The 18396-nt window shown below is 46.1% G+C and overlaps 1 protein-coding gene across 6 annotated transcripts in view; it reads left to right on the top strand.

Annotated features, from left to right (window-relative positions):
* The window catches only part of LOC118388092 (ankyrin-1-like), a 94319-nt gene that overhangs the window by 65062 nt on the left and 10861 nt on the right, over positions 1-18396 (top strand). For 4 of the 6 annotated variants that reach the window (XM_052459931.1, XM_052459932.1, XM_052459930.1 and 1 more), the window contains 16 exons: positions 43-166; positions 318-381; positions 505-617; positions 868-1092; positions 11308-11462; positions 11675-11886; positions 12809-13013; positions 13273-13369; positions 13634-13862; positions 14015-14143; positions 15504-15623; positions 16295-16379; positions 17312-17380; positions 17486-17617; positions 17754-17909; positions 18150-18221. In XM_052459931.1, coding sequence (XP_052315891.1) covers positions 43-166; positions 318-381; positions 505-617; positions 868-1092; positions 11308-11462; positions 11675-11886; positions 12809-13013; positions 13273-13369; positions 13634-13862; positions 14015-14143; positions 15504-15623; positions 16295-16379; positions 17312-17380; positions 17486-17617; positions 17754-17909; positions 18150-18221 — 2187 coding nt within the window. The remainder of the gene's footprint in view (positions 1-42; positions 167-317; positions 382-504; positions 618-867; positions 1093-11307; positions 11463-11674; positions 11887-12808; positions 13014-13272; positions 13370-13633; positions 13863-14014; positions 14144-15503; positions 15624-16294; positions 16380-17311; positions 17381-17485; positions 17618-17753; positions 17910-18149; positions 18222-18396) is intronic. The other 2 variants (XM_052459936.1, XM_052459934.1) reach the window with 1 other exon arrangement.

The raw sequence follows: 18396 nt of genomic DNA, 5'->3' as shown, positions 1-18396 counted from the left end.
GTCTGTCTGTCTGTCTGTCTGTCTGTCTGTCTGTCTCTGCAGGTGATGAGTTGCTGGGGATGGATGGTGCTCGCCACCTGAAGCTTGACGACCTCAAGGACCAAGATGATGAATTCCTGTCCCCTAAGAAGACCCTGAGAGACTTTGAGGGTGGACTGGGTACCACGTAAGTGACAGCGCCAGGGTCGGTCTGAACACGTTGTGCATCAGAGTCCAGTCATCTGAAGAAATGTCCTGAAATGTGAGGGAAAGGAGTTTCCACCATATTCCTCTTTGGCCCACTCACTTCTTTTATCTCTTTCTTTTTTTTGGTGTAGGCCATACTCTCCTGCTATTCCCAGAATCCCATGCGTGTCCCCTGAGACCGTCCTGCTGGAGGGGGTAATGTTTAAAGGAGTTATTCATTTGATTGGAAACAGGTGGTAGATTAATCTCATCAAATGCAATTGCTAATGCTGATGATTAGAAGGTGCTCTCTCTCTCTCCCTCCCTCTGTCTCCACAGCACACCCCTGTCCCCCTGCCTAAGGACTATGATGAGGACTCTCTGATCCCCAGCAGTCCTGCTACAGAGACCTCTGACAACGTCAGCCCAGTGGCCAGCCCTATACACACAGGGTCAGTTTACTCCCTCTACAGTGCTTACGCACTACAAAACCTGTACACCCTATTACACACGATACTAACACATTACAAGCATAACAAATTTGCAGCGTTCTTCATATTTCTTCCATTCAGTGTGATTACATCCCTTTTACGGGGTCATTATGACTCTTTCGTGATTTAGTTTGATCAGGATGATGTTGAATGAAACACGGTTGGATAGTTATTCTCTCAATAATGGTGGTTCTCATTGGTTGCTGTTCAGGTTCCTGGTCAGTTTCATGGTGGATGCCCGGGGGGGCTCCATGCGTGGCAGCAGACACCACGGGCTGCGTGTCATCATCCCCCCTCGGACCTGTGCAGCCCCTACCCGTATCACCTGTCGTCTGGTCAAACCCCAGAAACTCACCACCCCTCCCCCGCTAGTGGAGGGAGAGGGCCTGGCCAGCCGTATCATCTCCCTGGGGCCCTCCAGTATGCAGTTCTTAGAGTAAGTGTGTGTGCAAATGTATGCGTATATGTTTATATGTCAGTCAATCACCCTGTATTTGATGGGACAGTGGAGAGTGATAGTGACGATTGTTTTAAAGGGGGGAATTTTTTTTTTAGGAGCATTAAGCTCATTACCATAACGCAACGTTAACTATTCATGAAAATCGCAAATGAAATGAAATAAATATATTGTCTCTCAAGCTTAGCCTTTTGTTAACAACACTGTTTCTAATTTAAATTTTTTCTTTATTTTACTAGGCAAGTCAGTTAAGAAAAAAATCTTATTTTCAATGACAGCCTAGGAAAAGTGGGTTAACTGCCTGTTCAAGGGCAGAATGACAGATTTTTGTACCTTGTAAGCTCAGCGATTTGAACTTGCAACCTTTCGGTTACTAGTCCAATGCTCTAACCACCAGGCTACCCTGCCGCCCCTCAGATTGTCATCTCGGATTTTCAAAATATGCTTTTCAACCATAGCAAAACAAGCATTTGTGTAAGAGTATTGATAGCTAGCATAGCATTAAGCCTAGCATTCAACAGGCAACATTTTCACAAAAACAAGAAAAGCATTCAAATAAAATAATTTACCTTTGAAGAACTTTGGATGTTTTCAATGAGGAGACTCTCAGTTAGATAACAAATGCTCCGTTTTTCCAAAAAGATTATTTGTGTAGGAGAAATCGCTCCGTTTTGTTCATCATGTTTGGCTGAGAAAAAAAAAACTAAAATTCAGTCATCAAAACGCCTGACTTTTTTCCAAATTAACTCCATAATATCGACAGAAACATGGCAAACGTTGTTTAGAATCAATCCTCAAGGTGTTTTTCACATATCTATTCGATGATAGGTCATTCGTGGCAGTTTTGTTTCTCCTCTGAATCACATGGGAAAATACATGCAGCTGGAGATTACGCACCAATTTCGACGGAGGACACCAGGCGGACACCTGGTAAATGTAGTCTCTTATGGTCAATCTTCCAATGATATGCCTACAAATACGTCACAATGCTGCAGACACCTTGGGGAAACGACAGAAAGTGTAGGCTCGTTCCTGGCGCATTCACAGCCATATTAGGAGACATTGGAACACAGCGCCTCAAAAATCTGGCTCACTTCCTGTTTGAAGTTTCATCTTGGTTTCGCCTGTAGCATTAGTTCTGTGGCACTCACAGACAATATCTTTGCAGTTTTGGAAACGTCAGAGTGTTTTCTTTCCAAACCTGTCAATTATATGCATAGTCAAGCATCTTTTCGTGACAAAATATCTTGTTTAAAATGGGAACGTTTTTTTATCCATAAATTAAAAGAGCGCCCCCTATATCCAAGAAGTTAATCACAATAGATTCAAATACATTAATCACACAAAAATCACAATGTCAAACAATTACTCCTTCATAATTGGATCAGAGAGGCAAACATTGGAACAATTTGAAAATAAATCTTTCATATACATAAATAAAAAAGCCTACATGTCAAAGTGTAGGTGATATGCATATTGACCACAGCCTCATGTCAAAACCGATGCTGACATGAGGCGCCAGAAAATGTAGCCAAACTTTAATGAGACTTTGAATTATATATATATATATAAATATATAGACGAGTGTCATGTTTGAAAAATATGATGAAGGATAATTAACATCTAAAGGCTTGATAGTGCCTGTTCTGCACTGCACATCACCCATCTGGAGTCTGAGCAATCAATCAATCAAATGTATTTATAAAGCCCTTCTTACATCAGCTGATGTCACAACGTGCTGCACAGAAACCCAGCCTAAAACCCCAAACAGCAAGCAATGCAGGTGTAGAAGCATGGTGGCTAGGAAAAACTCAATAGAAAGACCAGAACCTAGGAAAAAACAGAGAGAGGAACCAGGCTATGAGGTGTGGCCAGTCCTCTGGCTGTGCCGGGTGGAGATTATAACAGAACATGGCCAAGATGTTCAAATGTTCATAGATGACCAGCAGGGTCAAATAATAATAATCAGAGTGGTTGTCAAGGGTGCAACAGGTCAGCACCTCAGGAGTAAATGTCAGTTGGCTTTTCATAGCCGATCATTCAGAGTATCTCTACCGCTTCTGCTGTCTCTAGAGAGTTGAAAACAGCATGTCTGGGACAGGTAGCATGTCCGGTGAACAGGTCAGGGTTCCATAGCCGCAGGCAGAACAGTTGAAATTGGAGCAGCAGCACGGCCAGGTGGACAGCAAGGAGTCATCAGGCCAGGTGGTCCTGAGGCATGGGCCTAGTGCTCAGGTCCTCCGAGAGAGGGAAAGAAAGAAAGCATACTTGAAGTCACACAGGACACCGGATAAGACAGGAGAAATCCTCCAGATATAACAGACTGACCCTAGGCCCCGACACATAAACTACTGCAGCATAAATACTGGAGGCTGAGACAGGAGGGGTCGGGAGACACTGTGGCCCCATCTGACGATACCCCCAGACAGGGCCAAACAGGCAGGATTTAAACCCACCCACTTTGCCAAAGCACAGCCCCCACACCACTTGAGGGATATCTTCAACCACCAACTTCCCATCCTGAGACAAGGCCCACAGAGAGTATAGCCCACAAAGATCTCCGCCACGCACAACCCAAGGAGGGTGCGTCAACCCAGACAGGAAGACCACGTCAGTGACTCAACCCACTCAAGTGACTCACCCCTCCTCGGGACGGCAGAGGCGATCAACATGTTGAAACCATTTAAAACCATAAACTTAATTGCTTCAAACTAAAAACTGTCATTTTTTGAAGCATGTCTTACCTCGTTACAAAGTAGCCTTGACAAAATACAACTATGTTGAGGGAGTTACTTTAAACGCTTAATATGCCTTTGAAACCAGAATTTTTCCATGTTCTATTGGTTTTCAAATCAACTTTCCTTTACTTACATAATCCTAGTAACCCATGCTAGTTGATAAATCTCCCCGGTAACAGGATTCTTCCTGGGAAGGAGAGGAGGACCAAAATGCAACGTGGTTGAAGTTTATGTTTTTTAATAAGAAAACTAAACATGAACATAATACAAAACAATAAACGTGGAAAAACCGAAACAGCCCTATCTTTTTTTTATTTTTTATAAAAAATAATTTATTATCTTCAATACCATTCATTCTTTACAACACATAATTTTCATACATACTCAAATAATGGTATTTTAATTAAACTAATTCAACTAAACATAAACCCCAAACAAAACCTCAGGGGAGCATCTTCCCTCCCCGTCACCCTACAAAATACCTTTCCTTATCTCCCCGTCCCTAATCTATCCCCTTACAAATCTAAATGACACCCAGCCCTCAACCCCCTTCCACCTCTCCCGAGCAGCATGCTGCCCCCACTTCCTCTCCTCCCTCTTCATCCTCCCCCTCAAATCTCCTTCCACCCTCCTCACTATCCCTTCCACCCCCCAATCTCTCCCTGTCTTCACCATGTTCTGCCTTGCTTCCCACAGCCCCCGTTTAAAGAGACTCATGAGAAGCCAGAGCAGAAACCTGTCCCTATCCGTCCCTCTCGCTCTCCCTACACCTCTCTCTAACCTGGCCCACGTCAATACAAAATCGCCCTTTACCAAACCTAACAACACCCGTGCCCTAGCCCATACTACTCCGGCAAAGGCACAGTCCCAAAAGACATGGCGCACAGTCTTCTCCCTGCCACAAGAGGATCTTGGACAGGTGGGGGATTGCACCAAACTATACCGGTACATGATGGAACGTACCGGCAAGCACTTATGGAGGCTCAACCAATTCAGGTCCTTGAGCCTGTTGTCCAGACCCCGCGCCTGCACTCCCTCCCAGACCACTTCCGAGATGCCCACTACAGGCGCCGGACTCCCTGCCTTTCTGACCTCCTCGCCTGTGATCTAAACCTACTCTGGCAAATTCAACCTCAGGGTGCGCACGCAGCCACTTGGCCGCATGATCAAAGTGCCACGGCAGGTGTTCCGCCTGAGGACCCATGTTAGACCACACCATTACACTTCTCGCCTGATACGAGAAGAACACCCGCAGGAGGTAACCGGACGGGTGTATCACTGGCTGAGCAAGCTCCGTTAACAAGAAAGAAACAAAAATTGTGTCCAGCTTGAGGGGGAAATGTGGTACCCCCCTACCTCCCTCCCCGATGGGACAGATCATGCGTGCCCTGGCGACCCACTCGCACCTGCCACTCCACATAAACTGAAACACAAGCCTCACTCGAGGCCTCCTCAGACAAGCCGGCAATGGGTAGATGTATGCCAAATACAAAAGAGACGGCAACACATCCACCTTTAGGACCAGGACTGCCCATAAAAGACAAATACCTAGCCTTCCACATTGCTAGCTTCCTCTGTACCACTGCGATACGCATGTTCCAGTTTAGCGTCGCTGAGCCGGAGGTCTCAAAATGGACCCCGAGAATCCTCAGGGCCCCCTTACAGAGAGATAACCCCCCAGGCACATCCGTTCTACCGCGCCATCTTCCGAAAAACTTGACGGAAGACTTTGCATGGTTCAGAACTGCTCCCGACGCTCGGGTGAAATCCCCAAAGATGGCAAGGGACCTTGTCAGGCACGAGTCCTTGCACAGCAGCAAGGAAGTGTCGTTGGCGTACTGCGTCATCTTAACACGCAGCCCACCACTTCCAGGGATCAGCAAGCCTTCCACCCCTGTGTCTGCCCTAATGGCAGACCCCAGAGGCTCCATGTACAGAACGAAGAGGAGAGCCGAGAGTGGGCACCCCTGCCTGACCCCAGACGAGAGGTCAAAAACGTCACCCAAGTGACTATTTACACTAACTCGGCACCCCGCTCCGACATATAATGTACGAATCCATCCTATAAACTTCTCCCCAAATCCTAATCGACCTAACACTCTGAATAAAAAGGATCTATTCACGCGATCAAAGGCTTTCGCCTGATCTAGCGCTGCTACCATTAAAGGCAGTCCTCTATCTTCAACCCAAGCGATGGAGTCCCTGATTAACTGTAGGTTCCATTTAATAGAGCGACCCTCTACCCCGCACGTCAGATCCTCATGAACGACGTAGGGAAGGGCTGTGCGCAACCGGTCTGCTAAAACCTTTGCAAGTAGCTTGTAATCTACACACAGCATGGTCAACGGCCGCCAGTTGCCAAGGTCTGTTACTTCCCCCTTCTTATATAAAAGTGACAGCACACCAACAGCCATTGATCCCCCCGGGACCCCCGTTTCAAGGATGGCCTTCAAGACTTCGAGGACCACTGGTCCAAGTATACCCCAAAACTTGAGATAAAACTCAGCCGGCAGCCCATCCATCCCAGGCACCTTCCCTTTTCCCATCCTCCTAAGAGCGCTCTCAACCTCTTCTAGTGAGATCTGGGCCTCCATCACTTCTCTAATGTCCTCCGGCAACCGCCTGGACAAGTGTTCTAAAAACACATTTCCCTGCTCTACATCTATTTCCCTTTCCTTAAATAAACCTTGGAAATTATCAGTTGTCACCCTGATCATATCCTCTGGTTCTCTAACTATACTACCATTTTCTTCCCTAACACCATGCATTACCTTCCTACTCTGTCTGGCCCTAACCAACTTGAAGAACATAGCAGAACAAGTCTCATTATGTTCTAGAAAGCCACTATGCGCACGCTCCAGGAAAGCTCGAGCCTTCCGCTCCTGCAACTCCCTGAGCTGCGCCTTTAGGGTTGCGGATCTCTCCCAGTCAAACGACCCGCCGAGGTTGCCTGCCTCGTATTCGAGTTCAATTAACCTTTGGATACGATCCACCTCCCTCCTCTCCTCCCTTTTTTTCCTCTTGCAATACCCTATTATAAAAGCCCTAATTCTCACCTTAACTAATTCCCACCACTCTAACACCCCCTCGCACATGGACCGGAGGCCCTCAAGCCTCCAAAAGAAACCATAAAACCCGTCAACAAAAGCCTGCTCCTCCAGCACATCCCGATCTAACTTCCAGTACCCCCTACCAAAGAGGCAGACTGGCGACCCCGCCTGCAGGAGCACCCCGTCGTGATCCGAAAAGAAAACAGGCAACAGCCGCCCAGACAACTTATCCAAAGACCTGGGTACAAAAATATAGTTGAGCCTCCACTCAACCCCCCTGGAGTTGAGCCATGTAGGACCGTCCATTTTCGGAGTAGAGTGCAGACCACCATCTACCAGACCATGGCAAGCCATTAGCCTGGCAATGGCGCCTGCACAGCTATCCCCCCCTCTTCCTAAATCTGTATTAAAATCCCCCCCTATCACTAATTTCCTATTTGTGACACACAGGGGCGTCAGACAGTCCACCATCTCCCTCCTGTCTGCAACCACCTGTGGCCCATACACCACCACAAATCTAAATTTACAATCCCTTATCGTGACATCCACCCCTATAACCCTCCCCTGCATTACCACAAAAGAATCCTCCACTTTTACCTCCCTGTGCCCACACAAAATCCCTACCCCCGATGAGTGCACCCCCCCAACACCCCAAACCGACTCCCCCTTGTCCCACTCCCTCTTAAACCTACTAACATCCCCTCCATCCCTCAGGTGAACCTCCTGTAAAAAACAAAAATCAAACCCCACACCCGCCAAATAACTAAAAACCGCCCTCCTCTTAACAAAATCCCTTAAACCCCTTACATTTAAACTAACAAAAGTAAAATTAGAACCCATGAAAAAATAAAAACATGTAATACACTCAAATTCTAAACCCAGACAGAAAAAACAAAAAAAACAGGAGACTCACCCGATGCTCCTCTGCTCCATATCTACCGGTGAGAACACCATCCGTACTCCCGACACCCCCCCCTCTTCACACCATCACACCATCCCAGGATGCAGGAATAGTGTTTGGCTCCGGGGTGCCCTGCACCCTGGGTCTACCCCCACAATCCTCCCCCTCCCCAGTGTTGCAGCTGGTTTGGAATAAAATCGGGGAGGCTGAGTCCCCAAACAAAAAACTCCCCACCTCCTCCTGTACCCAGTCCTGAGTCTTGTTAGGTGTGTACCCACCCAACAGAAGTTGAGGGCCTGGGGAAACCAGCAGCAACCCAGAGGTTTCTCCCACCCCCATCACTCTCTTGGCCATCCCCTCCCTCTCACTGTCGGCCAATCGCACCCTCCTCTTCATTCTCTTCTTTGGTGATGACGGCAGTGGAGAGATACCACCCCCCCCGCCACCTCCTCCACCATACCCCTCATCTCTTCCACCAGGGCACATTCCCCCCAGTCCACTTGCTCTTCCATCGTCTCCTTCTCCACCACTCCTCCCTCGCTTTCTTCTCTCTCATGCTCCTCCACTCGGTTGCCTTCTTCCGCAAAGCAAACTATGGTCAGGGTGTGACATCCCCTCTTTATTCATTTCGAAAGGATATTTACATCTGTCACATGAAACCGCTCGCACGTGAAACCGCGCATTGTTTACAGCCATGTGCGCATTGTTGGGTCAAATCAATCAAATCAAAAAATCAAATCAAATCAAATCAAAATTTATTTGTCACATACACATGGTTAGCAGATGTTAATGCGAGTGTTTAGCGAAATGCTTGTGCTTCTAGTTCCGACAATGCAGTGATAACTAACAATTCCAAAACTAGTGTCTTATACACAGTGTAAGGGGATAAAGAATATGTACATAAGGATATATGAATGAGTGATGGTACAGAGCAGCATACAGTAGATGGTATCGAGTACAGTATATACATATGAGATGAGTATGTAGACAAAGTAAACAAAGTGGCATAGTTAAAGTGGCTAGTGATACATGTATTACATAAGGATGCAGTCGATGATGTAGAGTACAGTATATACGTATGCATATGAGATGAATAATGTAGGGTAAGTAACATTATATAAGGTAGCATTGTTTAAAGTGGCTAGTGATATATTTACATCATTTCCCATCAATTCCCATTATTAAAGTGGCTGGAGTTGGGTCAGTGTCAATGACAGTGTGTTGGCAGCAGCCACTCAATGTTAGTGGTGGCTGTTTAACAGTCTGATGGCCTTGAGATAGAAGCTGTTTTTCAGTCTCTCGGTCCCAGCTTTGATGCACCTGTACTGACCTCGCCTTCTGGATGATAGCGGGGTGAACAGGCAGTGGTTCGGGTGGTTGATGTCCTTGATGATCTTTATGGCCTTCCTGTAACATCGGGTGGTGTAGGTGTCCTGGAGGGCAGGTAGTTTGCCCCCGGTGATGCGTTGTGCAGACCTCACTACCCTCTGGAGAGCCTTACGGTTGAGGGCGGAGCAGTTGCCGTACCAGGCGGTGATACAGCCCGCCAGGATGCTCTCGATTGTGCATCTGTAGAAGTTTGTGAGTGCTTTTGGTGACAAGCCAAATTTCTTCAGCCTCCTGAGGTTGAAGAGGCGCTGCTGCGCCTTCTTCACGACGCTGTCAGTGTGAGTGGACCAATTCAGTTTGTCTGTGATGTGTATGCCGAGGAACTTAAAACTTGCTACCCTCTCCACTACTGTTCCATCGATGTGGATAGGGGGGTGTTCCCTCTGCTGTTTCCTGAAGTCCACAATCATCTCCTTAGTTTTGTTGACGTTGAGTGTGAGGTTATTTTCCTGACACCACACTCCGAGGGCCCTCACCTCCTCCCTGTAGGCCGTCTCGTCGTTGTTGGTAATCAAGCCTACCACTGTTGTGTCGTCCGCAAACTTGATGATTGAGTTGGAGGCGTGCGTGGCCACGCAGTCGTGGGTGAACAGGGAGTACAGGAGAGGGCTCAGAACGCACCCTTGTGGGGTTATAATATTGTTCCGAATCCCTTTGGCCCTGCAGTCTAGGGTGGATGGAAACAAGACCCGTAACATAACTCATGCAAATTATAACAGTGAAAAGGAACAGTGAGAACAAAAACTAGACTAAGCTAGACTAGTCCATGAATTTAAATAAATGGATATAATCACCCCCAGATACACCTGGCTAACTTGATGGGTCATATAATCATCTGGAGTCTTTTGTTTAGACATGTAGCTAGCTAGCTACATGATCCCAACCCAAACTACTAGCAATACAAAAGTATTTGTCATAGCTAGCCACCACGCATGAAATGCTGTAATATGAATCTGAAGTAGCTGAAACTTACCAACTAGGTTCAATGTTAGCTAGCTAGATAACATTAGACTATAATTAGCAAGACAAATGGATTTCTGAGATACGAATAATATTACTATGCAGATCATACATGTAAAGTTAGCTAGCGGGCCAGCAAGATAATGTTCGTTAGCTAGCGAACAGTACAGTTTAAGCTGCAATGAAAACTACTTTCTGACAAAATTAGAAACGTATAATATCTGAAAATGTAGCTAGACTCTTACACGTGTACATGGATGAACACTTCACGGCAGGCTGGAACCCCTTTAACTCCGTTTTGTTTGTACAACTTGTTTGGCCCGAGTTGTGTCAATTCACTCTGGTTCAATGTGATCGTTTGCAGAAAGTAGTCCATCACAACTTTTTCCCACTGATGTCGGTAGCAACTGCTAAATTCAGGGCAGCGATGTTGTTGAGAGCAGTGGCAACACCTTTGCAGTTCTCCATGGCTAACATTTCTCTTTCAGAAAAGTCGTGGTAGCAAGGATTATTTACACATACTAAGCAGCTCATGTTATAGACAGAAGCATGCTACAGAAGCATGGCAGACCAATCTGATCTCTTCTCTCGGCATGTCCAGCCCATCCATTGTCTCAGCCAATACGTGGCTAAAATAACTCGGCTCAATTTTATTTGTATTTACAGATGGCATACACATTTGTGATTATGGCACATGATCATTCACATGTTCCAGAAGGGATTTCTGACAAAAAAAAACGTTAAAATGCCTCTCCTGTGTAGTAGTGACGTGCGACATATGACTAGCTTCCTGAAATGGGTCACAATTGTTTGTAATTGTAATTTTATAGGCTATCAAGGGTGGCCAACCATCCTCCAGGAGAGCCTTAAAGGGGCAGTGTTGTATTTTGAGACAGGCTTGAATATGCAAAGAAGCCAATAGGCAGAGTGTAGCCTACATTTTTGTCTGATTCTCTGTGGTAAAAAAAGGTAGTAATGCATTTTATTTTGTAAAGTGGTTCCTTGCATCATACAATGATGTAAACATGGTGTTACAGACCAAGTGGCTTGAGCTTTTGGACAAGCACAAAATCAGTCCTACAAGTGGCTAAAAAAAGTTAATATCAAGCCCTGAATAATACAATAATAGGATTCTAATGTAGAGTGGTCTCTATAGGCCAGTGATAGTGGAGATTCCGCACTTTGCTGCTCTGGGTCGAGGGGACCGGGAGCTGGTGGTTCTGCGCAGTGAGAACGGATCTGTCTGGAAGGAGCATCGCAATCGCTATGGCGACGAGGTGCTGGAGACCATTTTGAATGGCATGGATGAAGGTCAGTGTAACAATGATAAATGTCATCCCCCTACAGCAGAGCCAGCTGCATCTTCATGCACTATCCTGTCTATCTGAGGACAGACTATTCACATGTACCACACATTTAAGTAGTCTACAGTATATAATTTGAACAACAATGTTATACACACAAAAACATACGTATACACAAACCTAATCCATATGCCTCTCTCTCTGCCACCCCTCCCTCAGACCTGGAGAGTCACGAGGATTTGGAGAAGAAAAGAATCCGCCGAATCATCTCCACTGACTTCCCCCTCTACTTCGCTGTGGTGTCCCGCATCCAGCAGGAGAGCGACCTGATTGGCCCAGAGGGAGGTCAGCTGACCAGTAACCTGGTCCCTCATGTCCAGGCCATCTTCCCTGAGACAGCGGTCACCAAGAGAGTTCGGCTGGGGCTGCAGGTGAGGAAGAGGATGAGGAAGATAAAGAGGAGGGGAGAGAGCAGCAGAGAGATGTTCAGCAGTTTCAGACACCGAACATCCCTCCTCTAGGTTCTGTCTTTTTAAAGAGGACTTTATAGAAATGCAGGTTTTCATGCAGGAGTGAATAATGCTTTCTGCACTGCTCTTACAAAGAGCTGTCCCAGGACTGTATTTAATCAAGTTTGATTGAATGGGACATCTTGGCAGGTAGCTTCTCTGTTTAGCTTACTCAATCAGTGCTGTCTGTCCTGCCAAACAAGCACGATTGGCACCACAGCAACAATGGAGCTGACTAATGCATCAAACTGACTATGGACTACACACATAGAAACTAGGACTCAGGAATGCTGACTACCTCCAAATACTGAAGCTGGATTTGTTTTATTTTTCCATGACCACAGTTTGTTGTTTTATTTCTAGCTGAATCTGTGTCCCATATCGCTTCATTTGTTGTACACTGCATTTGTCATATAGCATTTTTGCATGTATGAATGTTGTCTTTTTCTTTTTTTCTTTATCCAGCCTCTCTTCACACTTCAGTTCCCTGAGCTAAATCCTGCTATGCTGACAAAGATGATGAACTGATATTCAAATGTGCATGTTACTTGGTTTTATGTGTGAGTATGATTGTGTCCACTTTTTGTCCATTGGTTAGATGTTCAGTATGTTCAGGTAGGAATATGTATTATGTTATCTGAATATGTGTGAGTTTTTCATAGTAATAGTTTGTTGACTGTGCTCCGGAGGGCGAGTAATGTGAGACAGAAAGTTTGAAAATAATTCTGTTATATTTATTCCTATTTTTGTCTCCCATTTTAATGCATCACCTGTCCTTTCTCCTTTATCCCTTTGTCTTTTCTCTCACTCTTTCTCTTCTCCCTTCTTTTCTCTCCCTCTTCAGGCTCAGCCGATCCCAGACGAGCTGCTGACTCAACAGCTTGGTAACCAAGCGACCTTCAGTCCAGTGGTCACGGTAGAGCCACGACGACGCAAGTTCCACCGGCCAATCGGATTACGTATCCCACTGCCCCCTTCTTGGAGGGAGAGTCCACGTGATGCTGGGGAGGGGGACACCACCAGCCTGCGCCTACTCTGCAGTGTTATTGGTACGGTCCGGCGTGGAGTTTACTTTATACCCTTAACAACTGATTCATGGCCAATAGCGTTCATTGCCAACATAAATGAGTGTTAGGACAGGGGTGAAGGCGAGATAACTAGTGCTGACCAACAAAAAGCATCACGAGCCAAACCAGTCAGTTTTCTGAAAGCGGTACGGGGACAATAGCAGGTCTCTGAGGAGAAAGAGAGGGAATGAGTAAGTGGAGGTGTATAAAAAGAGAGATGAAACAGTCCTTTGTCTCCCAGGTGGAACAGCACCTGCCCAATGGGAGGATATAACTGGCACCACCAAGCTGATGTATGCCAACAACTGCGCCAACTTCACCACCAACGTCTCCGCAAGGTGTGTCCTAATTCACACTCTCCTTCACACTCTCCTTTAGAGGTTATACAAAATGTATGAAGCAGAACACCCTTTTACTATTTACCCAATGCATACAGGCAGATGTAACCTCATCCTGTGCCAAAACATATATAGTTCCAACCACTGACGATACGGAACACCTGCCTTTCCATTACCTTTACTCTTTAACACAACACACACTCTCTCTAACAACTATCCATCACCTTTCTCTGTGCGTCATCTCTCCTCTCATCCTCTGCCCAGGTTCTGGCTGGCAGACTGCCCTCGCACGGCCGAGGCGGTGACCTTTGCCAACCTGCTGTACCGGGAGCTGATGGCAGTTCCCTACATGGCCAAGTTTGTGATATTTGCAAAAATGAACGAGGCGCGCGAGGGCCGCCTACGCTGCTACTGCATGACCGACGACAAGATGGACAAAACCCTGGAGCTGCATGAGAACTTCAGCGAGGTGGCACGGAGCCGGGATATAGAGGTCAGCAAGGGTCAGGGGTCAGGGGAAAGGGTTTTAGTGTGTGTCAGTAGGTTCTACTACATTTAAATTCACATAACTCAGACATTTGTGTAAATAATCCATCGAAGGCCATGGAGGATTTTTCTCCCCTGACTCTCCGTCGCCCCCCTAAGGTGATGGAGGGCATGTCGCTGCACCTGGAGTGCTCTGGGAACCTGGTGCCCGTGAGGAAGGCCACTCAGCAGCCACGTAGCTTCAGCTTCCAAGCCTTCAGAGATAACAGACTGCCTGTCTCGGTCAAGGTCCGTCTTCCACTCATTGTCTATGTTTTCGCATAGGAATTGTGATCCAGTCAATTTAATTGAAATGTCCTTCTGTCAGTCAGTCTGTTTTATTCCTTCCAGGACCTGTCAGTCTGTCAAACTGTCTGTTTATGCATTTAACTTGTTAGTCAGACAGGTTTTGTGTTGAATCAACAGTTGGTCGGTCGACAGTCAGTCGGTCTTTTGATCCAATCTACATTTCTGTGTGTACATCTGTCCCGTCCATCTATCTCTTTATCTTTTTATACGTTTATTACAATCATTGTGTACCTTCTCCCATCTCTATCACTCCATCTCTCCAACTGTTTCAAATCTATCTTTCTCTCCTTGTTTAACTGTGTTGAGTTCCACCCAACACGTTTCTATCACATACACCCTGTCCCTCTATCTGTGTGACTGTCTGTGTTCCTCTCTATTTGTGTGTCTGTGGTATGTGTCTGCGTGTGCGGCCATGTGTTTGTCTACCAACAAATCTGTCTGTGTCATCTGTATGTCTTTCTGTGTGGCTTTGAGTGTGACGTGCGCTTCCGTCTCAGTCAGTCTCAGACGAGTGTGTTGTGATGTATTCTCCACTGTGGTGTACCTACCGACTCTACCTAGCTGTAACTGTGTGCCCGTCCTTTAGCTCTTTCACCTTCTTGCCTGCCTGCCAATCTTGTGGCCTGCCTGTCTGTATGTCTGTCTCACTGTCTCTCTTTCTCTCTCTCACGGTCTCTGTTACTGTCTGATCTGACAGACGCCCAGGTAAATGTGCAGGTAAATCTCTCTCTCTCTCGCCTGCCTATGACCTGCTTCCATCCCTTCCCGTCGTGTTTCTGCTCGACAGACCCACTACACTGCAGGTTGTCTAATTCCCTCCTTGGCTCTGTTCTTCTTCCCCCTCTCTTTTTTCAATTCTTCTTCACCCTAACCTCTCGCCCATCCTCTTCTTTATCCTTCATATCTGCTCCTCTTACCTCTGTCACGTTCTCTTGTCTCTCCTCCTCGAATCTACCTCCTCTGGTTTTCCTGCTTCTCTCGCTCTCTGTCTCTGTCTCACTCACTCTCTCTCTCTCTCTCTCTCTCTCTATCTCTCTCTCTCTCTCTCTCTCTCTCTCTCTCTCTCTCTCTCTCTCTCTCTCACTCTCACACTCGTTGTCTCTCTCTCTCTCTCTCTCTCTCTCTCTCTCTCTCTGTCTCTCTGTCTCTCTCTCTCTCTCTCTCTCTCTCACTCTCACACTCGTTGTCTCTCTCTCTCTCTCTCTCTCTCTCTCTCTCTCTCTCTCTCTCTCTCTCACTCTCACTCTCACTCTCACTCTCACTCTCACTCTCACTCTCTCTGTCTCTGTGTATCTATCAGGTTAGAGACAGCAATAAGGAGGCATCTGGGTTCCTTTCTTTCCTACGGAAGTCTACCAAGTATGAGGACTCCCAGCATGTGCTGTGTAACCTCAACATCACCATGCCACCCTGTGTCAAGGTACACACAGTCTCTCATACACCCACTAAACGACTCACATGCAACCCCTTTTAACCCTTCTAAACCACACTCCACTACCAACATTACACACTCACAACCCCTCTCAACCTTGCCAATACAAAAATATATTATTTCCGTTCTACATTAGCAGATATCATTACAGTCATTAATTGAATTGACATTTTGAATGGGGTGTTTTTTTTGCTTTATTGTTGCTATTGATTGATTGGTTCTTTTAATGTTGCTGTTGATTGATTGATTCTCAGTCATAACAAATGATGTTGCAATACCTCTCAGGGAGCTCTGTCTGCACCTTCCTCAGCTGATGAATGATCAGTTGAGCTTTGAAGGCTTAAAAAAGACCTGAAATAAAGATCTGAAATACAGACTTTTAAAAGGTTTTAAAAGCAAAGATTAACCAAATATTTAGATGTCCTGCTATCATCCCAGTGCTATTTTAAGCATTTTTGTTATCTCAAAATCAGTTTTATTTCCACTAAGATAGTACAGTACAAAGTAATAGTCACAAAAGCGGCATAGATACAATAAACCACATTCAAACATATCATTATACAACTTTGGGAGAAGTTGCTTGTATTTCAGCGATAGAAGCCATATCTAGTCACTGATGTGTGTGTGCTTTGTGACTGTGTCCCTTGTGTGTGATCCAGGTTGTGGGGAGTGAGGAGCGCAGGCGAACTCTGACCCCACTGGCCCTGAGGGAGCGCTACAGCATGCTGAACGAGCCCGGTCTCGGTAAGTCATACCATGCCTGTCCAGAAGCCCTCTCCCCACTATACAGGAGGAGACAGGGCCTGAATATTGCACCCCTTCTTCCCTGCTTCCCAGTCTACTTCTCTCTCTATTTCGTTCACGCATGAGCCTTGGATGCACTGCACTACTACGCCCCATAATACACAGCAGTGATGATGGTGCTATATTGATTATGTGCCAAAGATTAGCTAATACCTACATACAAACAGCTCCATTGAAAACTAGAACCCTTCCAGTGTTCTGGTAACATTAGTACTGAATGACCTGTTTTGGTTTGCATGCCCCTGGGGCTAGTCGCTCCACTGCCAGTCCTGTTAGCATGGCGGATATTTAGCATTTATCTTAGCGCTGGGAATGGGCGGGTCCTCACAGTGGAGCCAGACAGAGGAGCCCTTTGATTGGCCCATGGTAGATGAGCAGAGAAAGGAAGGAGTGCTCATTGGTTACATGGTGAAGCACAGCGCTGCTACCTTGCACCTCAGTTCCTCACGGTTATGTTACGCTAACAGAATGGACTGGTGTCTGAATGAATGCCTCCAACACCTACCGCTAACCTACCCTGCCTATAGTCTGCTAACACACATGGATCGTATGGGCAAAAACACTATACTCTGTGGGTAATGTGTCAAGGTAAGTTTGCTATTATGTTTTTTAAAAGCAACTGATTTGAATGGGTTTGATTTGTTGGGTATTTTGGTGGTTAGTTTGGTCTCCTTTAATTAATGAGTAAAATGGAAAATTGTGTAAAAATGTTACAGTTGTTGTTCTATACTGTTTATACAGTTTACAGTGTTCAGTTGTAAAGTCGGGATTGAGTATTTCATTTGCAGTAGATGTTCTGAGTCAGACACAGTTGTAAAGTATATTTAGCTCTGAGACTGTTCTGTTTCTGAAGTTGTCTTTTTTTTATACAGTGAATGCCATGGAGAGGACAGAGCTCAAGATCTCCCTCATATCTGAACAGCTGGGCTTGAGCTGGGCAGGTCAGTGCTCCTCTACACGGGTGATACTGTATACAGTCTACTATATGTGGTAAGATAAACTTACATACATATTTGATTGACCTAATTATTTATTCTCCCTCTCAGAGTTGGCACGGGAGCTGCATTTTGGTGTGGATGACATTAACAGAATCAGGGTGGAGAATCCAAACTCCCTCCTGGACCAGAGTTCAGCCCTGCTCAACCTGTGGGCCGGCCGAGAGGGCAAGAGGGCCAAGAGTGAGTCTCTATCTGTCTGTCTGGCTGTCTGTCTCTCAGTCTGTGTCTTACTACAGTCCCCCAGCACAACTCTCTTCATTCCTTTCCCTATTTTCTGCCCTCTCCCTCTCCTTTACTTCCTCTTTCCTTCTGTCAGTGGAGAGTGTGTATGGGGCTCTCAAAAACATTGACCGTTCAGACATTGTGAGTTCAGTGGAGAGCCAGCCACAGGCAGAGGCCGGGGCCTCAGAGGATGGGGCCTGCAGACTGGCCGACAGCGACTCCACCCTGCTCTCTTCCAGTGTTATCAATGGTAAGAGACACATGCACAGAGATGTGCACACACACACATACACATACAGTTGCACTCACACACACACACACACACACACACACACACACACACACATTCCACCAATGTGATCAGGAGTATGAATAGACCATACTTGCCCCTAGTAATGTCAATGATGAAAACAAGATCAATGAGAAGACCAATACTCTTCCCAAGTGTATGGGTAACACAGATTGAACCTTATCTCTGTTGCTCCACAAGAGATCACGGACACAGGTCGTCCACCTGTAGTCTACAAGCCAAGAGTTATTGGGCACCCATTTTTCAGAAGGGGTAAGTGGGCTGCATGGTTGATTTCTTCTGGTGATTCTCAAAGGATTTTGAGTCACGTCTGAGGAAGGGTGCGATTTCCACCATAACCCAGTGATATGTGAGCATGTAATGTGAGCATTTCCTTATTGTATTTTGGTGACAGACGTCATTCCAGTTTCACTGTTTTGACACCTCA

Source organism: Oncorhynchus keta, chromosome 13 (genome assembly GCF_023373465.1).
Source record: "Oncorhynchus keta strain PuntledgeMale-10-30-2019 chromosome 13, Oket_V2, whole genome shotgun sequence".
Taxonomy (NCBI): domain Eukaryota; kingdom Metazoa; phylum Chordata; class Actinopteri; order Salmoniformes; family Salmonidae; genus Oncorhynchus; species Oncorhynchus keta.
This window is presented reverse-complemented; position numbering and strand designations above follow the sequence as displayed.